This window comes from Canis lupus, chromosome 15 (assembly GCF_048164855.1).
Source record: "Canis lupus baileyi chromosome 15, mCanLup2.hap1, whole genome shotgun sequence".
Lineage (NCBI taxonomy): Eukaryota > Metazoa > Chordata > Mammalia > Carnivora > Canidae > Canis > Canis lupus.
The window spans coordinates 35,210,295-35,230,101 of record NC_132852.1 but is presented as its reverse complement, the minus strand read 5'-3'; the positions used below and the strand labels follow the sequence as shown (position 1 = coordinate 35,230,101).

The following is a 19,807-nucleotide window of genomic DNA, read 5'->3' as shown; positions in this document are numbered from 1 at the left end:
TTACAAAAGCCTCTCAACTGGTCTCTCCCAGCCTCCAGTCTCTCCCTCCTGTATTCTGTCCTCCACTGCTTTGCCAATTACCTTAATCGAAAATCTAGTTATGTCATACCTGTATTTTCTTTTTTTTTTTTTAAGATTTTATTTGTTTGAGAGAGACATACAGATAGTGACAGAGATAGCGAGAGAGAGCATGAGAGGGGAGGAGAGGGAGAACCAGGCTTCCCACAGAGCAGGGAAGCCCCAATGTGGGGCTCCATCTCAGGACCCCAGGGTCATGACCTAAGCCAGAATCATGATCTGAGCCGAAGGCAGGCGCTTAACCAACTGAGCCATCCTGGAGCCTGTGTCATATGTTTAATGTTTAAAAACATTTTTTTCCCGAAGAACTTCCCATAGGTAAAGTCCAAACCCCTCAGCATGGAATAGAAGGCTCTACCCAACCAGTACCAACCTACCTTAGCTTCTTCCTTGCCTCCCCTTTCATACAACCACCTGCAGACATTCTCTTCATTCCCTAACAAGTCATGTGCTTTCATCCCTCCATACTTTTGCAAAAGAACACTTTCTTCTCCTTAGAACACACTCCTATCCTTTGACTTGAACACTCCCTGATGTAGATGACTTCAAATACTGCTTATACTATAAAACCTCCCCAAGGTTTTATATACCTCCCAGAAAGACTTAGCACACCTTTTGCCCTTCCATAAGCATTAAGCATGGTGAATACAGGAACTCGATAAATGTTGACTAAAGTGTGAAGAAAGCATACCTACGCTTAAATGAAGGATTGGCCAGAAACTGTTAAAGTCATGGTTAAAAACCCTAAGGATATTCTAGGGGTGCCTGGTGGCTCAACTGGTTAAGCGTCTGCCTCAGCTCAGGTCATGATCTCAGGGTCCTGGGATGGAGCTCCCTTCTGGCTCTCTACTCAACAGAGTCTGCTTTTCCCTCTGGCTCTGCCCTTCCCCCCACTCGTGCTCTCTCTCGCACCCTGTCTCAAAATCTTAAAATAAAAAAATATATATATACGGATATCCCATTCACCTATATGCAAGTATCCAATACATAAGCTTTAAAAATAGTCTTATTTATATTTGTAAACACAAAGAATCATGGATCACTAAAACTCCAAATGTATAATATACTTCACTTTACAGATTGATAAATGTTAACCATCTATGTAAAGCACAGCAAAAACAGTGTTAACCAGAAAAGATACAGTATCTTCCCATTCAATGAAGTTTTAGTATTTAGAGCTTCAGAATTCCAATTGGGAGACAAATTTATTTAAAAAAAAAAAAAAACGAAAAAATGTAATTAGTTTCCTGAAGGTCAGTAGTCCTACACTGAAATCTTCTATCATCACCTTTGAATATCTCTCAAGGCAACCTTTGGTAAAAACCCTCATTCTCTATCATACTTCACGTCTAATAAAGAAAATAAGAACTATGTAAACAATTTAATGCAAGAGCCAAAATAAACGAAGCTGTTTCCAGAAAGAAGCTAGTGTTAGTTTGTTTCCACTACGTTTGGGCATCTCCAGTATAAATACCTTACACATTCAAAGGAAGTTTCACAATTCAAAAGCGGTCTCACATCAATGATTTAATTCTCACGATAATCCCATGATCTAAGCAGAGCAGGGATTATTTTTACGGATTTAAGACATTACGAACCCAGTAAAAATGCAGATAAAAGACTCCTTGGATATAGACACATAGCACTTGGCTTCCAAAAAGAAACACTCTTTACTGCAACAACAAAATGGCCCAAGACAAACGAGCAACCCCCCTTTACTCCATCACTAAATGTAGTGCGGTGGACATACCAGTGACTCCGCTGTTAAAACGAACGTCAAAATTTCAAATTATGATAACCTGGAGGAAAAGTTCCATCCCCCGGTCTCTTTCCAAGTGACATTAACTCTACAAGCAAAACCAAGCTCCATTTCTCAAAGCAGTTTAAACAAGAACACACCCTCGGCGGGCACGCAGACTCCAGGCTTCCAGCCGACTCCCCGAGGTCAGCCGAAGTCCCGGAGAAGCCCCCAGGGAGTCTGGGGGACCCGGCGAGGAGCGAGATGGGGGTGGGGCGCGCGGCGAGGGCTGTGCCAAGCCGGAGGCGGGGGAAGAGGACCGGGCAGGAGAACACCGCCAGGACCCCGAGCTCGGGTGTAAGCGCGGGGCACACTCAGCGGGAGCAGCTCCGCCTCCCGACCCCGGGTCCGGTCCCCCGCCGGCCCCTCCGCTCCCGGGCACCACGGGGTAACTCCGAGCGTCCCAGCCCGAGGAAACACAAATCTCAGAGGTCCCTGAGGGGCGGACACCCACCTGGCCGAGCCCCACCGAGGACCGGGCCCACCGTGCCAAACAACAGCAGCCACTGGAGCCGGAAGACCCCAAAGGGCGAGCCCGCGCCCGATCCCATCGCGGCAGATTCCGCAGGTTCCACTCAACACTCGGCCGCCTCTGCCTCCGCCTGCTCCATCATTTCCCAGCCCTGCTGGGGCCCCAGAGCTGCCCGGGATGCGCGCGCCCGGGACGAACACGCGCTCGGCACTGACGCAACTCGGCTCCGGTCCGAGCTCGCTCCCGACCTCGCGCTCCCTACGCTGACGTAGAGAAAAATCCAGTCGCCGGCGGGAGAAGAGGTTTTCAGTCCCCGCCGCTAAAGCTAAAACCCTCACTAGCCTGCCCCGCCCCCTCACACTCGCTGCCCCGCCCACTGCCGTTCACGCCCCGCCCCTTCTGCTCCCAGGCCCGCCTACTTTGGGCGTAGAAGGACCTGATTGGAGGAAGCACTAGGAAAAGTAGGTGGAGCGCGAGACCCAGAAGCGGAACCGAGGAGAAGTGAAGGGCAGCCCCGCCCCCTGCGCAGCCTTTCCTGATTGGCTTGCTGGCGCGGGGCGGAGCGTCGAGCTGCGCGCCCATTGGCTGTTTGGTGGCGAGGGTGGGGCTACGCTTAGAGGCCTGACCAGACAGGACTCTCTTGGGTCCGCTCTGCTGGGCCCGGCTTTGTGGTTGAGGTCGGGTCTCTGCTACTGGCCCCGGGAAGATGGTGCTGGGTGGTTGCCCGGTGAGTTACTTACTTCTGTGCGGCCAGGCGGCTTTGCTGCTGGGAAATCTCCTTCTGCTGCACTGTGTCTCTCGGAGTCACTCGCACAACGCTACCGCCGAGCCCGAGCTCACATCCGCTGGCGCCGCCCACCCGGAGGGCTCAGCTGGCGCTCAGAGCTGGGAATATGGCGACCCCCACTCTCCAGTCATCCTTTGCTCTTACCTGTAAGCTACCCGGTCGTCGAGGCGGAGATGGCGATGGGGCCAGAGATATATGGGTGTTGGGTAGGGGAAGGGAGGCTGCTTTTTATTTTTTCAGACCCTCTCCACCTGAGGACCTGATAGCACGCGGGAGATAAATGTCATGACAGGTTTCTCACTGCTCTCACCAATGTGCAGGGGAAAACCTTGCGGGTCCGTGGCAGATCCTTTGGGATCCCGAAAGAGGAGAACTAGGGAGGAGTGACATCACATAGTCTCCGGAAGAAGGATACAAGGTTGTGCCTTCTCTATGCTGCTCCCTTTGACCAAAGGAGAATCCATCGTAGGTGCTAGTAATGAGGCACGAATGGAGTAAATTACTTGACCTTGTCTACAAGCACTTTCTTAAAAAAAAAAAAAAAAAAAAAAAAAAAAAGCAATATCCTAACCGTTGCAGAACCAAGTCATTTTTAACATCTCTTTTTTAGTCCATAAGAAAAGGCGTTTGGGAGATGCAGGGGGAACTGGGAATCTTTTGGCTTCAGTTTCGCCCCCTTAGCCTTGTGGCTCTTTACCTAGGAAAGGGAGACAGCCATGGGAGAAGGAGAATCAGGTAGAAATAGGACCAGAAACACTCCCAATGAAAGGATCATTTGGATGGCTGTCTATTTGACTGCTCTTCTTCAATCTGACAGCATCTCTTGTCTTGGGAACTGTCAGAATAAAACCCTAGAAAACTTGAAGAAATGTCTCTTGCCTGTTTTGATTATATACATGTAAACAGCCATTTTTGGAAAAAACATGAGAATGATGGTCATGACCTTACTGGTGATTTACAGACCTGATGAATTTATAGAATGTGACGACCCAGTGGATCATGTTGGAAATGCAACTGCATCCCAGGAGCTCGGTTATGGTTGTCTCAAGGTGGGTTATTATTTTGTTTTATACGAAAACTCTTCCATAGAGAAATAGTACTGGCTAACTGCTGTTACAAAAAGGTATAACGGGTACAAAGTTACCTTTTTGTAGACTTCATTAGAATGACTTACTGGAAATTTGCAGCATGGCCAGCATCAGTGACTGAATAAGACATTTCATTTCCTCAGGAAGAAGTGGTGTCTGCCAAAACTACCCAAATGCACAGACCAACCTGTCTTTTGTTCTTTGAGCTATTGAGATTGACTGACTTAAAGCTATTATGTCACCTTCTCATTATCCTTCAAGCGTGCACTTTCCTAAAAGAACAAAAAAAAAAAAAAAAAAAAAAAGCTTATGCACTTTCTAAAAAACCAATAATGGATTGAGCTCTATCTTTGTTACACATGCATTTGGGGCAAAGCTCCTTTTGCCAATGATCTTTCTTTTCATGAGGAAAGCAGTTTCCACCATATCCTTAGGAAAGAGATGGGAGTCTTTCACTATATGCCTTTGTAGGAGATTATAGTATTCAAGGAGAAGCCTTTGGTAACAATGGCCTCTTGGAATGGAAAAAAGCCATTCAATTCAGTTCCATTAATAACATCCTAGTTAGTCTCCCCACAACCAGTGAAGTTCATATACCTCCTCCTCGTGCTGCACAATGCAAGTCAAGATTCAATCAGATATAAGAGAGTTATGGGAAAATATTGTTTGTACTAAATCAGAGACAGAGGAATAAACCTGAAAGTAATACCAAAAAGGCAACTCTTAGTATAATCGTGTATAAAGAAATGTTTTCAATACAATGAGATTTTGTTCTATTGATAATTATCAATGAAGGTTTTGAAGGTTAAAGTTAAGTACTGTATAGAGATCACTTAGTTTTGCCCACTTTTTTTTTAAGATTATTTGAGAGACAGCAAGCCAGTGGGGGGTGAGGGTGAGGGTGGGATGGGGGTGAGGGTGAGGAGGGGGTCAGAGGGAGAGAGAGAATATCAAGCAGACTTCCCGCTAAGTGCAGAGCCTGGAGGTAGAACTTGATTCCACAACCCCAAGACCACATCTAAGCTGAAATCAAGTCAGATGCTCAACTGAATGAGCCACCCAGGTGCCCCTACTTTTGCCCATTTTAATTAAAAACTGAGTTGATCCTGTCAGGGCACTCAAACTGCCACTTTCCCCACAAGTCCTAGAGGACCAGTATAAAGGCACTGAATCCCAGGGGAGGTATGATTTCCGACTCCCTTCCCTTTGAGGAATGCACCAATGAAAATAATAGTGAAGTACTTAATAAAGTGCCCGTGGAGAATGTACAGCTGTGCTTTCTCTGCTAGAATTCAGTTACATAAATGGTAAGAGGTCCTGTTCTGAAATTTTTTGCTGAAATTTAAACTTCTACAAAAATGTAATATAGATATCTGATAATCACACATTCACAACCAAAAAAAAAAAGTTCTGATTCAGATGATATTCAAGTTCTTACCTAATTATGTTCATTTATAATATATATAAAACAGACCTCTAATCCACATTGACCATTCCCAAATGCTCAGTAATGTGTTCTCTTTCCTGTAAATATAATTAAAGCATTGTGTTCATCTACTCTAAATGGTATTTAATGAAACTGATGATAAATTTTTTATTATATTGGAGAAGCTAGTCATAAAGAAGAAAAATCAGTTTATTTAAAACAATGTACAAATAGAGTGGAATAATTTAAAATCCCTTGAATCACTAAATTCCTTGCTCTTGAACACAGCTTAACCCAACTTTGTTAGTACAGTTATCATCCTGAGTCACCTTTAATTAGTGAATAGAAAGATATATCTACAGAACTTGCTTTGGTGAGTTTAGGTTGTTTGTTTTGTTTTGGTTGTCATGCCACAGTTTGGTGGGCAGGCCTACGGTGATGTGGAACACACTTCAGTCCAATGCCGGGCCCTAGATGGGATTGAGTGTGCCAGTCCTAGGACCTTCCTACGAGAGAATAAACCTTGTATAAAGTAAGTGTTACTTTGAATGGGGTAGGCGGTACTTGGTTAGAGGTAGAGCTTTTTTCTTTGTCATCTCTTGATGTGACTTTTATCTTAAGTGTTAAAGGGGCAACATTATTGCTGTGCATAATCCATGGACAAGGGCAATGTGGTTATAAACAGGGCACTGGACTTAAGAGACCAGAAGCCATAAGTTCTAAATGTCTCAATTCATCAACTAGCAAGGTGCTTTGGAAGCCCAGAAACTGTCCCTCACCTACAGAATAAAGGTGTTGGACCAGATGATCTAGCTCCAAAATTCCTATGATAGGCATAAATCCTGTGAAAATAGCCTTAATATTTGAAGAATAAAAGTTTTATTATGAAAAGTGTGGGTCTCTCCCCTGGAAAATAAGTTTATCTTTAAAAGAATTAGGGTCATTTCTGTAAATTTTTCTTGAAGACACAGAATATATTCATATCATTTGCTAATGGAGCCTGTGGTGTTTAGTGACAATATTAGAGCAATTGCAAATGTAAAACTCAAATCCTTATTGAAGAAACCTCATGTTTAGTTGCCACAAAACAATAGAAGAGTATATGGAAATTAGTGTTCATGTGAGGAAAGATGACATTTCTTTAAAGAACTGCATTCAGAAGTGCAGCCTCAGGAAAGGAGCCCGTGTGGGAGAAACATGGGGGCCCAGACTCCACTCTTCCCAGGATGCCTACAGAGCAAATGTGCTTGATTATTTCTTGTCTGATCCAACTCAGTATTTGTTCCTCTATGTCCTGGGTCGTACTCTTTTGAGACCAATTAGAGATTTTCTTTATGGGGAAGAGAAGAGGCCACAGAGGAACTGCTACACCATCTTTTCGCTTATGTTAAATTCACTAATCATTAAGTGTTTTAATTTTCATGTGGTAAACATCTTCCTTTTCGTTCCTTCTGTCTAGATATACAGGACACTACTTCATAACCACTTTACTCTACTCTTTCTTCCTGGGATGTTTTGGAGTGGACCGTTTCTGTCTCGGACACACTGGCACAGCAGTAGGGAAGCTGTTGACACTTGGAGGACTTGGGATTTGGTGGTTTGTCGACCTTATTTTGCTTATTACTGGAGGGCTGATGCCAAGTGATGGCAGCAATTGGTGCACTGTTTACTAAGAACAGCTGTTGTCATGGTCCAGAGAGACATGTCTTCTGAATTCATCTCTACAGGCTCAAAACTCTTCCTTGATATCAGACCTGGCCATTACTTTCCCTCTTTCGGGGGAATAGGTTTGGTAAAGAAGGTTTCTGTGGACTCTGGGTTTACAACCCAAATTTCACCTTGCAGACTAGAAATGACAAGCAAACGTGTTTGGGAATCAAGTATGTACCTTTCCTTACATAAAAAATATAAAGGCTAATGGCTAACTTACAAGTTGTAGAGGGGTTTCCATAATGTATTTCTGTACATTGCTGTATCTTCAATACTTTAGAGCAAGTAAACCCAACAAGATGAACACAGTGAATATTTTTAGCCTTGTGCCTTTTGTGACCTTAAATCTTCCTGCAGAGGAGATATGAAGCTGAACCAATGAAAATCTTCAGCAGAAGTAAAATGGCCATGGATTTTAATACACATTGAAATTCTGACTTTCTGAATTCAAGTTGCAGAATAAATTCTCCCAACCTGGAGTGCTGTTTGGTATTTTCAGTAGGTAGAATGAGACTCAAAATTGTTTGTTTTGCCAAAAGCTGGGCATTTGAAATGAGCCACTCTATTAATAAACCCTATTGTTACATCATTATGCTCCAGAGGCAGTATATACCGTGCAATAATTTCATTTCAATTATATTTTGAAAGCCCAACAATAATCAGATATGTCTGGGTTTAGCTATCCTCTTGGCTATCCTATCTGAAAATTAGTTATCTACTAGTTTAGAGAGTCTATGTTATAGGCTGGTAAGAAAGATCTCCTACAACTAACTGTAAAACTAAAACTAAAATTCTCCACAATTATGTAAGATAAGGTGAAAAGCCTCATAGCTTTGGGGGAAAAAAAAAGATTCTTACTTAAAGGACAGAATTACTGAGCAATGGGTAGAGTTAAGATGTAATTTATGGGGGCAAACATAACACATTCCATCAAAATAAGCATGGTACTGGAAGCTCTCACTGTGGGCAACAGTAGTCAGCAGTTGCGAAAAAGAGACAGCCAAGCTTTTGCATTCCCAAGTCACTGGGAATAAAAGGAAATATCCTTAATTATAAGTGGTTTAAAAACTTAGTTCCCATCCTTTGCAATTTAAGTTGAAAAGAACTTTTAAATATGAAGTAAAAGGAGGACTTTCAGACAAGTAAAACTAAAAGCCCGATATTCAGGATAAATCCTAAAACCAATCATAATAGATTACTTAAGGACCAAGAATCGGTTAAAATAACACCAGATACGTTCTATCCTTATGAAGCAGCTTTTCTAAATGTTTCAACTTTATCATCCCTGATTAATAGGATCACTGTGTTTATATTATCAAATGGTTGGCAATTGTGTAAAAATTAAAACATTATTCTGCCTTGAGAATTCTGTACTACATTGACCATAACCTTGTTTGTAACAGTAATAATTAAAATTGTTGTAGGTCGTCAAGAAACTGGATCTCATCCCCAGGAAAAAAAAAAAAAATGCACTTAAAATTTTGCATAGAATTTAAGGAGATGCCATATTAAAAAAAAAAAAAAACCTAACTTGTAAGAGAAATCTGGAAAACAAATTAAAATCTTACCAAAAATAAGGTACTACACTAAGCCACAAATCCTGGTTCATCCCACACTTGGGAAAAAAAATCTCCTTCAGGATATTCACAAGCCCCATCAAAAACAATTTTCTTTAAAAACACCAACACTTTGGCAGCTTTCAGATTCAAAATCACTAATGTTGCCAGGAGGATAAGGATGAGTAAAAAGGTCAAAGTCTAGAAGTTATTGAAGGATTTGTCCTATAAAAGAAGCCCTCTCACAGAAAGCTCTGAGACCACAGGCAGGGTGATCATTAGAATCTAGTATTCCTCAGTGACAGTCCACAGTAGTCAATTTGAATTTGACTTAGAAATGATGCTCATCAAAAAAAAAGAAAAGAAATGATGCTCATCCTCTGTACCTACAAACCCTGGCCAAATGTGGTACCACCTGAAAAACTGATTGAGAAAGGTAGTATTATTAAAAATTCTATTTCCTTTGCACTCTGGATTCAGGTTGTCTCTTCATATTCAGTAGGTCTGTTCACTCGTGCGCATGTGTGTATGTGGGTGTGTACGTTGGTGTTACACCCAGTTTGTGACTATAGAGAAATTTTAAAATCCACAAGTGTCCTGTCAAGGTTAAAATAGAAACTGACTGTTTTTCAGTTGTTTCCTGTGTTTAAGTAAAATGTTATCAGCTTTCCAGACTTCCTGGCACCATGTCCTTCACTTGCTTTAGTGAGGCTTCTTAGCAACAGTAGAGCACCCCAATCTAACAGTCCCTGTGTGTGTGTGTGCGTGCATGTGTATTTTAAAACATTCATTTCTCTTAAGAGACCCTAAAACTTGCCATCTTTGGCACATCTTCAATACAAACCAGGTAATATAGTTTTGATTTTGTTAGATGATTTCTCTTTAAAGCAAGATAATTAATTGATTATTTCAGGTGTGACTGTCAGGATCAAAGTTTGACTTCCTCGAAGAACCATAATGGAAAGGGAATCACTGTCCTTCACAGCTTCAATAACATCAGTTGTGGTGGTAACAGGTTGCCCATTTATGCTGACAATTACATCGTGGTCTCTCAACCCAGAGCTGGGAGAGGGGAGGAAAGAAAGACCATGAAATTATACGTTTTATTTGTTCCCATCTAGAATTTAATGTCTGTCTCCTATGACACTATTTTGCTGTCATTTTTTTTTAAGATTTTATGAGAAAGAGTGTGTGTGCACAAGCAGGGGAGGGAGCAGAGGGAAAAGCAGACTCCCCGCGGAGCAGGGAGCCTGATGTGGGGCTTGATCCCAGGACCCTGTGATCAGGACCTGAGCCAAAGGAAGAGGCTTAACCGACTGAGTCACTGGGGCACCCCTATTTTGCTGTCATTAAACATACAAACAGGAAACCAGAAATAGCCCAATCCTTTCAAATATGAGGGCTCTTGTAAGATATGCTAGGAAACCACCTAGGGACAACAATCCTATTTACCTTTATAAATTCAGTCTTCTAACAGAATCATGTAAAAAGTTTATTCCTCCCATATTATTGGATTTGGTTTGGAATAGGGAATTTTGCTTTTATTTTTTATCTGTAAACCTCAAACATACTCCTGGTCTTACCAGCAAAGATGAAGAAGAACACAAGCAATAAACTTTTCCCCCATACAGTTCGGTTTTGAGAGCTCACTCACTTGCCCCATCTCCACCTACAAGTTATGGAAATGAAGAGTCTGTTGAGCTGTATGACTGCTCTGCTTCCAGGAAGTCAAAAACCAGTCACCCTTCCAAGTCTAAATATTTAAGACTCTGGTTCTAGGCTGCTTTTCCCCAAAGTTGTGATTATATTTTGTCTCCAATATATTTGCTTCACATAGAATATATATTCTAGAAACTTTAGGTCAATAGTAAGCTGGAAGAGAGACATCAAATTAAATGATTCCAGGAGACATCATTTTAAAGAAATGTGGAACCAAAGGAAGGATATGGGAGGATTACCAAGATATGTGGAGTTAATTTTTTTTTTTTTAATACAAATTTAAAGCCAGAGGATGTGAAGAGAAGTTTGAGGGCAAAGCTAAAAGCCTGGAAAACCTTTAGCACAAGGACAGCTCAGGAAGATGACTGGGACAGTGCACAAACAAGAAATTTAATCCACTGTAGTTCTATAGGTAGAAAAAGAGAAACCTGCCAGTTATTGCTGAGTGTATAGTATGCACCAAAATGAGGGTATGAGGCTCAGCCATAATAAATAACCTATCCCATGTGCTACAGCTTGGAAGGGACTTAAAGTAGAGTTTGACCTTGGGTCTTTCAGACTTGAAAACCCATCTTCCTGCCACTCGCTCTGCCTCTTAGAAACAAGAGAAGCAGCTACAAAACAGGACAATCCGGGAGTTAAGCCAGATTCCACATCCCTGCTCTTGACTTATATGTACCTCTCAAGTGAACTACCTCTCTGTACCATAGCTGCTGTTTCTGTAAAATAATGCCTATATCATAGACTATTGGGGGCTCAAAAAGTATGTAAAACACTTAAAGTGATGCCTGACATAGTAAGGGGTTAATAAGTGCTGGCTGTTATTACTGTAATTACTGTTATTAGATAAATAACAATTAGATAGATAGATATAACTGGGTGAAGCCAGAAATAATAGATTTCTGGTTTATCAGTGACTTCAAGCAAGCAGTAGTCCCACACTTCAATGTTTATACAAATCACCTGGAGATCTTGTTTAAAACAGATTCTGATTTAGTGCTGGGGCCTGTCATTCTGCATTTCTTTTTTTTTTTTTTTTTTTTAAGATCTGTTTATTTTAGAGAGCACAGCCACATGAGAGGAGAGAGAGAGAGAGAGACCGAGAGAGAGAGAGAAAGAAGCAGACTTCAACGCAGACCCCGACTCGGGGTTCAATCTCACAACCCCATGGCCATGACCTGAGCCTAAATCAAGAGTCCAGTCTCAACCAACTGAGCCACCCAGGCACCCTTCATTCTGCATTTCTAAAGCTCCAGGTGAAGCCAATGCTGCTAGTCTACAGACCACACTTTGAGCAGCAAGGACTAGGAGAACTGAAAGAAATAGCTTTGGCCTTGAACCAAAAGATAAAAATAAAGGGGTAGGGGAAGGGCAGGAAGCAAGAAAGTCTAAAAAAGCCTATGACATGCCAAATTTAGTAACATGAGACCTAACCCTTAGCTATTAACTTTTAGTACCCCATGGTTTCTTCCCCCTACTAAAAAAGTTGCCATAATATAAAAAGAGCTCTCGAGAAACAAAAGCAGTGAGAGAGGTATACTGAAGAAGTATAAGAGAGAGATCCAGGAGAATAATTGTAGGACAAGCCACCTCTTCCCTCAGTAAGTATAAAAGTTTAAAAATGAGTAAAATCAGCTGGAGCACTTCTCTGATGAGCTGTTCTATCCTTTGCTTTATTAACATTCACTCATTCAGTGCTGGCGTCTGATATAGTCTTCCAGAGTTCAAGAAAAAAGTGTCTTAAAGTACCTAAAATATGTTCTTAAACTTTTAGCCCTCCCGAATCTTTCCTATTCTTAATAACTAAGGTATCAAAAGTAGATTCAAGAATTGCTAGCAAAATTACTTTAAACTTATGCTATTAACTCATCATGAATGCTTGGGCTACAAGAAAAAAGAATCATCCCCTTCCCCAAAAAAGTCCTTCCAGACACAGGTACACAAATCTAAATCAGCACTGTCCAATAGAAATGTAAGACAGGCCACATATGTCATTTTAAATTTTCTGGTAGTCACATTTTTAAAAACTTCCTTAATTTTAGAAATCTCTTTAAAAATAGGGACACCTGGGTGGTTCAGTAGTTGAGTATCTGCCTTTGGCTCAGGGCATGATCCTGGGGTCCTGGGATTGAGTCCCACATCGGGCTCCCTACAGGGAGCCTACTTGTCCCTCTGCCTGTGTCTCTGCCTCTCTCTCTGTGTCTCTCATAAATAAATAAAATCTTTAAAAAAATTTTCTTTCAAAGTAGATGAAACTCATTTTAATAATATACTTATTTAACACAATATAGGTATTATCACTTTAACGCATAATTTTTTAAATTATTAATAGGTACTTTAGACTGTTTCATAGATGTCTTTGAAATCCACTAGAAACAACATACAACTGTTGTGCTACTATATAACATCTTAAACAATGCAGTAATTAAAGTTAAAGGCAGTCCTTCCAAAACAAAAGGTATGTTTAATGGAAAAATCTTTTATATTGATTGCCTCTGGGGTTTTTTTAATTTACATAAATTAAAATTAGACAAGATTCACTTCCTCAGTCACACCAGCCACATCTCAGTGTTAACAGCCATGTGTGGGCTGAGCCACTGTACTCACAGTGCACATCTCAATCCACATATTTACCATGGTGCCCTAGCTGGGCCAAGGCCTGAGCTCTTACCTTTCAGCAGCCGTTCCTTGAATCACCTCATACACAAAAACCCCAGAACTCACATCAGGAAAATCTGGATCTTGCCTTTTCATCTCTTGAAGAAGGCTAAGAAAAGTGAGAAAAGGTTTCCCAGAAGATTAAGAAACAATGAATTCACCACCTGAGCCCCAGTCAAAGCCTCCAACTCAACAGGTACTCTCATATGTTCTACTCAAAGCTTCAGGCAGCCAGGGAGGATTCCATCAAGCTGGTCACAGTTATTCTAACCTGGGGGTGGCCCGGTTCTCTACCAAAGCCCCAAATCATTGGACATTATCAGGTATAGCCATAGCGAAAGAAGCTACTGAAACATAGTGTCAAATATTGGTGCAGGCAGAGGCAGATACCTACCCTGTGATAACGGGGCCTACTCTCCCAAGAGTAGCTAACTGTGGTCCACATGCTTTAGATTCCCTGTTAAGACTGTCCATGTGTGCCCTTTCCTTCTGAGAAACAACCCAGACATACTGAAACCCCTGCTTGCTTCATAGTGAGAGGCAGCATCCGCAGACCGAGATACTTCTTCTGTGAAAGAGCCTTTCCTGGAAAGGAAAGTTATAGGGTGTTACTAACAACAAAACGTCTTTCCTTTTGGCAGACCCTAAAAAGACAGCAAGTCACAGAATATCCGTACTATAATTGTAGCTGCCCTTTCAGGCTGTCAGCAATGAAAACACGCTTCAGGGAACCTTTAGTCACTAGCACCGACACTGCTGCCGTCCGCCTCTCATCTCTTTTTTCTTGTAGCCCATGGGTTTCCTTTCTGCCAGAACTCACCTATTTCTGGGCAGGACACATGCCTGGTTTTGTGCCTAGTTGCCCATATTGCCACCCGAACCACCGTGCTAAGAGCTGCGTACCAGGGACCCCTAGTCCACAGAACCCCATGGCGGTCTCCACAATAGCCCGAGTATTCCTGAAAAGCAGGAGGGGGAGAAACCCCCCTGTTACCTTTCAACTGCCGCTCGTGGAATTCTGCCAGAAACTGTCGAATTCGATCGGAGGGAATGGCGAAGGAGATTCCCGCTGTCACCTTCAGTGTATTTATGCCAATTACGTCACCATCCTGGCAAGGGAGGAGACCTCACTGGCTCGCCAAGTTGTGCAAAGTGGCCAATGCAAAGCCAGGACCAGCAGAAGAGAGAGTGAGGCTAGTCAGGGAGGTCCAGAGCACAGAGCGGCTAGAGGAGAAGCAGGCTGGGGGGAGAGGGTAGGAGGACAGGGGGCCCCGGGGGCCCTGCCCTGTGCAAATCGCCACTGAGGGAAGGTGGTGGTGTTTTGTTTTTTTAAGATTTTTTTTTTAATTTATTTATCCATGTGAGACACAGAGAGAGAGGCAGAGACACAGGCAGAGGGAGAAGCAGGCTCCGTGCCAGGAGCCAGATGCGGAACTCGATCCCAGGACTCCGGGATCACGCCCTGAGCCACCCAGGTGCCTCTGAGGAAATTTTTTTTAAGCTTGAGTTCATTTTCTACTCCACCAAATGATTTTAAAAGTGAGCCACAGTTTGTATGTTGACACCGTGAAGGGGACAAGGACTATTTATGAAACCAAAAATAAATATGGAAAAGAGAGAACGCTGTTGGATTTGCAACAACACTTCAGTGAAATTTCAGAATTAGCTGATTGACCTCTGAGAACAAAGCTTTATGAGGCCAAAGCTATGAAGTGGGAACCACTTTCATCTTCGTGCACCTCATCATCCTTTAGCCCTCATTGGGTCATGGGAAGGGTAGAAAGCAGACTTCCGGTCATATTATAATACGTATCATAACTCAGTAGGTCTGGAGTGTGGTCTGATGGTCTGCACGTCACCCCTGCTCTAGTAAACTCGTTGTCTACTGGAGAAAGCAGGCACAAAAAAATTACCCGCGTTGCTATGAGTTAAGGAGGGCTCAGTAATTTCACATAACGATTCATCCTCCAAAGAGCAAGTATAATGTGTAAGGAACCAAAAACAGCCCAAAGGGCCTCAGCATGATCACAGACTGCATATCAAATAGCACTGCACTCTCTGTTTTCAGTGTATTTGAGCAACTAGAAATGCTTGCATTTCCACTAGAGATGCTGAATAAAACTTTACAAATTAAATAAAAGACAGTGTAATGGGTTCTCACTGTGGCTTTTCTATCTCAGGTCTAAAAACCTCAACAGACCACGTCATGTAGCTGGCATTCTGGGATGAGGGACAGATCTTCATATGTAGCAGCAGGGAGTCCTCAAGGATCGACATTTCATAGTACAGTTGGACATCGACATACAGTTTAGTTAACTTTTGTTAACTGCACGATGAAAACAGAAAGCATGTTGAAGAGATGTCAATAAGCAGAAGTGAACCCTGGCACCGTCACTTGGGTGAGATCACATGCCATGTGACAAGTGATGATAAATCCACCAATGACCTTAAAGTTTTGCTAACCATTTACGTAAAGTGTCCTATCCACAGATCTCTGGTCTGCATTATGGAATGTGTAAAGTCTTTGAAAGTTTGGAAGAGACAAGAAGCAGCAAGGAAAGTAGCCACTTACCAAGTTCACCAGGGGGCCCCCAGAATTGCCGTGCTGAAGACAGATTTTGAAAAAGTCATCAGTGCTGCTTTTCTCCTTGGCATTTATACAGAGTCCCTAAAGAGGCTTACCAACAGCACCCTGCTCTGGTGAGCCCCTGTTCCTCCCAGGCAAGCAAAGCCATGCCCACTGTCATCACCAACAGGGAAGTCAGTGCAGGTAAAGGACAACAGCAAGAGGACCATCACCTTCTACAGTAGGGGTGGCCTCTAGGACAGACCCTAAGAGACAACCCAATATCATGGATGCCGATGATCACATCAAACCGGCTAGACTCTAACAACATGGCATTCCATCCCTCCCATGAGAATCCAACTGGACTTTGCACAGCCCCAACAGACCAAAGGGACATGAGGGCATTCTGACACGCTCTTCTCCCTGTCCTGCCCTACCTTATCAGCTGAGGATGGCCCTCCCAAGTGACTTACATTAATTATGGCATCAGTCTGGATATAGTCCATGTCTGAATCCTTCAGCCCCAGCTCTCTGCCCCCTCGCTGTGTAGTGCTGACAATTCCTGCAGTCACTGTGTTCTGCAGAGAAAATGGACTGCCCAAGGCCACCACGAACTCTCCAGCCTGCAGGTCGGATGACCTTCCCAGCAGCAATACAGGAAGGTCACCCTGCACGCACCCAGGAGGGGTGGGAAGGGTAGAGAGGTGAAGAACAAATCAAGAAGAGAATCAACCAGTATTTGCGTACAACCCACATCTGACACAGTCTCTATCATTTGGGCACTGCCAATGCAAGAATCACCCACCCACTCACCTAGGTTCTACAAGTCCCTAATGCTTCTTCCTCAAATCCCAGCAACCACCAACTGTCACTCCATAAGATGATCAGGATCATCTCTAAAGTCTAAAATTATTGCTTTGTAGAAATTCCTATAACTAAGCCAGCAGTGAAGTAGCTGGTGAACATACCACTGATATTAGCAACTCACTTAGCACTATACCAGCTCAGAATTCTATAGTCAAAATCAAACCACAAACAGAAAGGAGATGGCCCAGAGCAGTGCTTCTCAAACTTTAATGTGTGCTTGAATCACTCAGGGATCTTATTAAAATGCAGATTCTGACTCAGTAGACCAGGGTGGGATCTTAGATTGTACATTTTTTAAGATTCTCAGATAATGTCAATGCTGCTGTTGTGCAGACCACACTGTGCAGCAAGGACCTCAAAGTATTCCTTAGCATCCTTGAATCCATTGTAATCAGTCCTAGTATTCTAAGGCAAGCAGAGAGAGGTTTCCCAGCAGCAGCAGCTATTGGAGGAGGTAAAGGAGGCTGGATAGTTAATAGAAATTGTTAGGGACATACAAACAGGCATAAAAGAAAATAAGAGTGGAAAATAGGGAAAAAGGAAATTTAGCAAAGAACATATACCAAGTTAAAAAAAAAAAAAAGATGTGTGGGAATTGGGCAGTGAGGGAAATGGCAGCAAACTGATGAAAATCTCCAGATGTACAGACTGATTTGGCCCTTGCACACTCACATTTGGCTCAATCTTAATCAGCGCAAGATCCAATTTATGGTCAATGTCCTTGATAGTGGCTTCATACTGGACCCCACTCTGGAGCTCCACCTGGATCCGCTGCTGGTTGGTGATTACGTGGGCGTTGGTAACAATGAGCCCATCCTCAGACACTATGAACCCAGAGCCGCTGGATGCAGGCATATCCTTGCTGCTAAGAGGTGACCTGTCCCCACAAGACAACAGCATAAGCAGAAGGCAGGAAAATCAGGGGATCCATCACAGTCTGGGGACATGGGAACCTCTCATTGATCAAACACACCTCCACCACAGTTTTCTCAGACATTTTACTATCCCGTCTGAGTTTTTTTATTTTTATTTTTTAAGATTTTATTTATTTATTCATGAGAGGCACAGAGACATAGGCAGAGGGAGAAGCAGGCTCCCTATGGGGAACTCCATACCAGGACCCTGGGATCACACCCTGAGCCAAAGGCAGGGGCTCAACCATTGAGCCACCCAGGTGCCCCCTGTCTGTGTTTTCATTCCCTGCACGAGTACTTAGACTCATGTTCAGTACCCTGGCCACCTCTTAGGAGCAGAACAGAGAGCTGATGCCAACTTTCCTTTTCCAGGGACAACCCCCCTCGCCTCCTTCTCCAGTGCTGGTCAGAGCAGCACCCCTCTGCTTCAGAGAGGCCTACCCTAATCACACTCCTGAGAGCAAACGTGCACCCAGTGCTACATTATTGAGGACCCAGGCAGGTAGGAAGTGGAAGAAGGCTGTTTCCCGCTTAGGTTCCACCACCAAGTGGCTTCGTGACATCGGATTTCCTTCCATGAAAACGAGCCCCCCCACCCCCCCGAGCAAGATCACCATGGGGGTGCCTTCTAGCTCCTACATCTGACCTTCAGTTATGTCGTGGGAGTTGAGGGAGAGAGAAACCCCACGCTCCTAAGTGCAGAGGAGTAGCCCGGACCTGGTGGTCGCAATCCCTACGCTTCCGCTCTTTGGCTAAACCTCCGCGAACGGATTATCCAGCCTGTTAGGGCCGCGATTTCCTCGCAGCGGGTTTTAGGACTCAGCGCCGCCTGCGCCGCGGGGGTGGGGGCCTGGAGCGGGGTGCCGCGGGTAGGCGGGCGGGCGGCCTCCTGCCTCCCTTACCTGCGGAACAGCTGCAAGTGCACCACGGAGGGCGCCACCTTCTCCACCACCGCCGCGAGGAAGTTGTACTGGCTCCGGAGCCGGCCGACACTCCAGGCCTCTGGGAAGAAATGCTTGGTTCCTGGGGGCCTGAGTGCGCCGGGCGCCCTATGCAAGCTCTCCGGGTCTCTCCCCAACTCCGCTCCCCTTTCCCTCCCGCTCCTCCCGTCGGGCTCCCCCTCTATTCGCTGCAGAGTTGAGAGCTAAGGGCCTCTTAACTCGGAAGGATGCGCCTTGAGGGAACTACACCTGTTATCCCGGGTGGGTAAGAGGAAAAAAGGGAGGGGGGGGGAGATGGTATTTAACAGGCCCGGGGAGGCAAGCGGGGAGAAACCACGCAGGCACTGGTAAGGCGACACCTAAGAAGGAGAGAAAACTGGGAACGCGTAGTTGACTCCGGAGGCAAAGGCGCCGGCGGGAGCTGCGAGCACCCCGAGCCGCGGGCGGCGCTCACCTCGCCCCGCGCAGTCGCCCTTCAGCACCGGCACGGCCGGGAGCGCGCCCCGGAGACGCGCCGCGCGGTTCTGGGCGCGCAGCTCGCACAGGCTGGGGTAGGTGCGCCCGTCGCTGCCGCACACCGCCGCCCCCGCCGCCGGGCAGCCGCACGTGCCCCCCCGGGCGCCGCGGAGACGCCGGGCCCCGGGCCGCGCGCCGCACCGCAGCCCCGGAGCGCACGGCCGGCCCGCGGCCCCGCCGCACGCCTCGCCCTCGGCCGCCGCGCACACGCGGCAGCAGCGGCAGCCGTCGAGCACCGGCGACGACCCCGCGGAGCAGGCGGGCAGCGGGGGGCAGCGCGTGGGCTCGCAGGCCGCGGGACAGCGCAGCGGGGGCCTCGACCTGCTAGCCTCGACCCCCGGCACGGGCAGCGAGGCCGGCAGCAGCCACAGCAGGAGAAGCGGTCCCAGCGCAGCGGGCGGCGGCGGTCTGGTCATCCTGCGCCCTTTCTTCCACGCTCTCCGGTTCCTCTGGACCCGCCACGGCTCTAAAAAGAGCCTCCCTCTCCCGGAGGATGCCGCCTCCGTCAGCCCCCCGGCTTTAAGGGGCAGAGCCTGGCCGACCTCTATACACACACACACCACCCGTCCCCCCCACCCCGCCCCAGCGCCAGCTCCCCCTCTTGCCATGAAGGGAGGTCCCCAGCTCTCCCCCCCTTGCAGGCACCCACTTCGAGAGGTCCAGAAAACCAGTAATGGGGCAGACTGACAAGAGAGATCACCCACTCACCAA

General features: G+C 45.2%; 3 protein-coding genes across 8 annotated transcripts in view; 1 reads left to right on the top strand and 2 right to left on the bottom strand.

Annotated features, from left to right (window-relative positions):
• ADAM9 (ADAM metallopeptidase domain 9) overlaps positions 1–2,687 on the bottom strand; it is a 137,989-nt gene extending 135,302 nt beyond the window's left edge. Inside the window, exon 1 of the mRNA XM_072776525.1 lies at positions 2,331–2,687. Within this exon, the coding sequence (XP_072632626.1) occupies positions 2,331–2,427 (97 nt within the window). The 5' untranslated portion in view covers positions 2,428–2,687. The remainder of the gene's footprint in view (positions 1–2,330) is intronic.
• Positions 2,688–2,944: 257 nt separating this feature from the next.
• Positions 2,945–7,838, top strand: TM2D2 (TM2 domain containing 2). Its single transcript, XM_072776536.1, has 4 exons — positions 2,945–3,281; positions 4,097–4,184; positions 6,066–6,181; positions 7,109–7,838. Exons 1-4 carry the CDS (start codon positions 3,055–3,057, stop codon positions 7,320–7,322), a joined length of 645 nt encoding a protein of 214 aa, XP_072632637.1. The 5' UTR covers positions 2,945–3,054; the 3' UTR covers positions 7,323–7,838.
• HTRA4 (HtrA serine peptidase 4) lies at positions 5,839–19,573 on the bottom strand. Of its 6 annotated transcripts, XR_012007692.1 has the most exons (10): positions 19,035–19,566; positions 18,542–18,641; positions 17,398–17,602; positions 16,332–16,526; positions 15,865–15,897; positions 14,287–14,401; positions 13,820–13,877; positions 13,306–13,401; positions 10,499–10,584; positions 9,767–9,977 (listed from the first exon to the last, which is right to left on the bottom strand). XR_012007692.1 is itself a non-coding variant. In XM_072776528.1 (9 exons), exons 1-9 carry the CDS (start codon positions 19,510–19,512, stop codon positions 9,812–9,814), a joined length of 1,446 nt encoding a protein of 481 aa, XP_072632629.1. In that variant the 5' UTR covers positions 19,513–19,555; the 3' UTR covers positions 5,839–9,811. The 6 variants fall into 6 exon arrangements, 3 of the variants coding, with proteins under 3 accessions (XP_072632629.1, XP_072632627.1, XP_072632628.1); XR_012007690.1 differs by lacking the exon at positions 10,499–10,584 and having other exon boundaries at positions 5,839–9,977; positions 14,196–14,401; positions 19,035–19,569; XM_072776528.1 differs by lacking the exon at positions 10,499–10,584 and having other exon boundaries at positions 5,839–9,977; positions 19,035–19,555.
• Between the last annotated feature and the right edge of the window lie 234 nt (positions 19,574–19,807).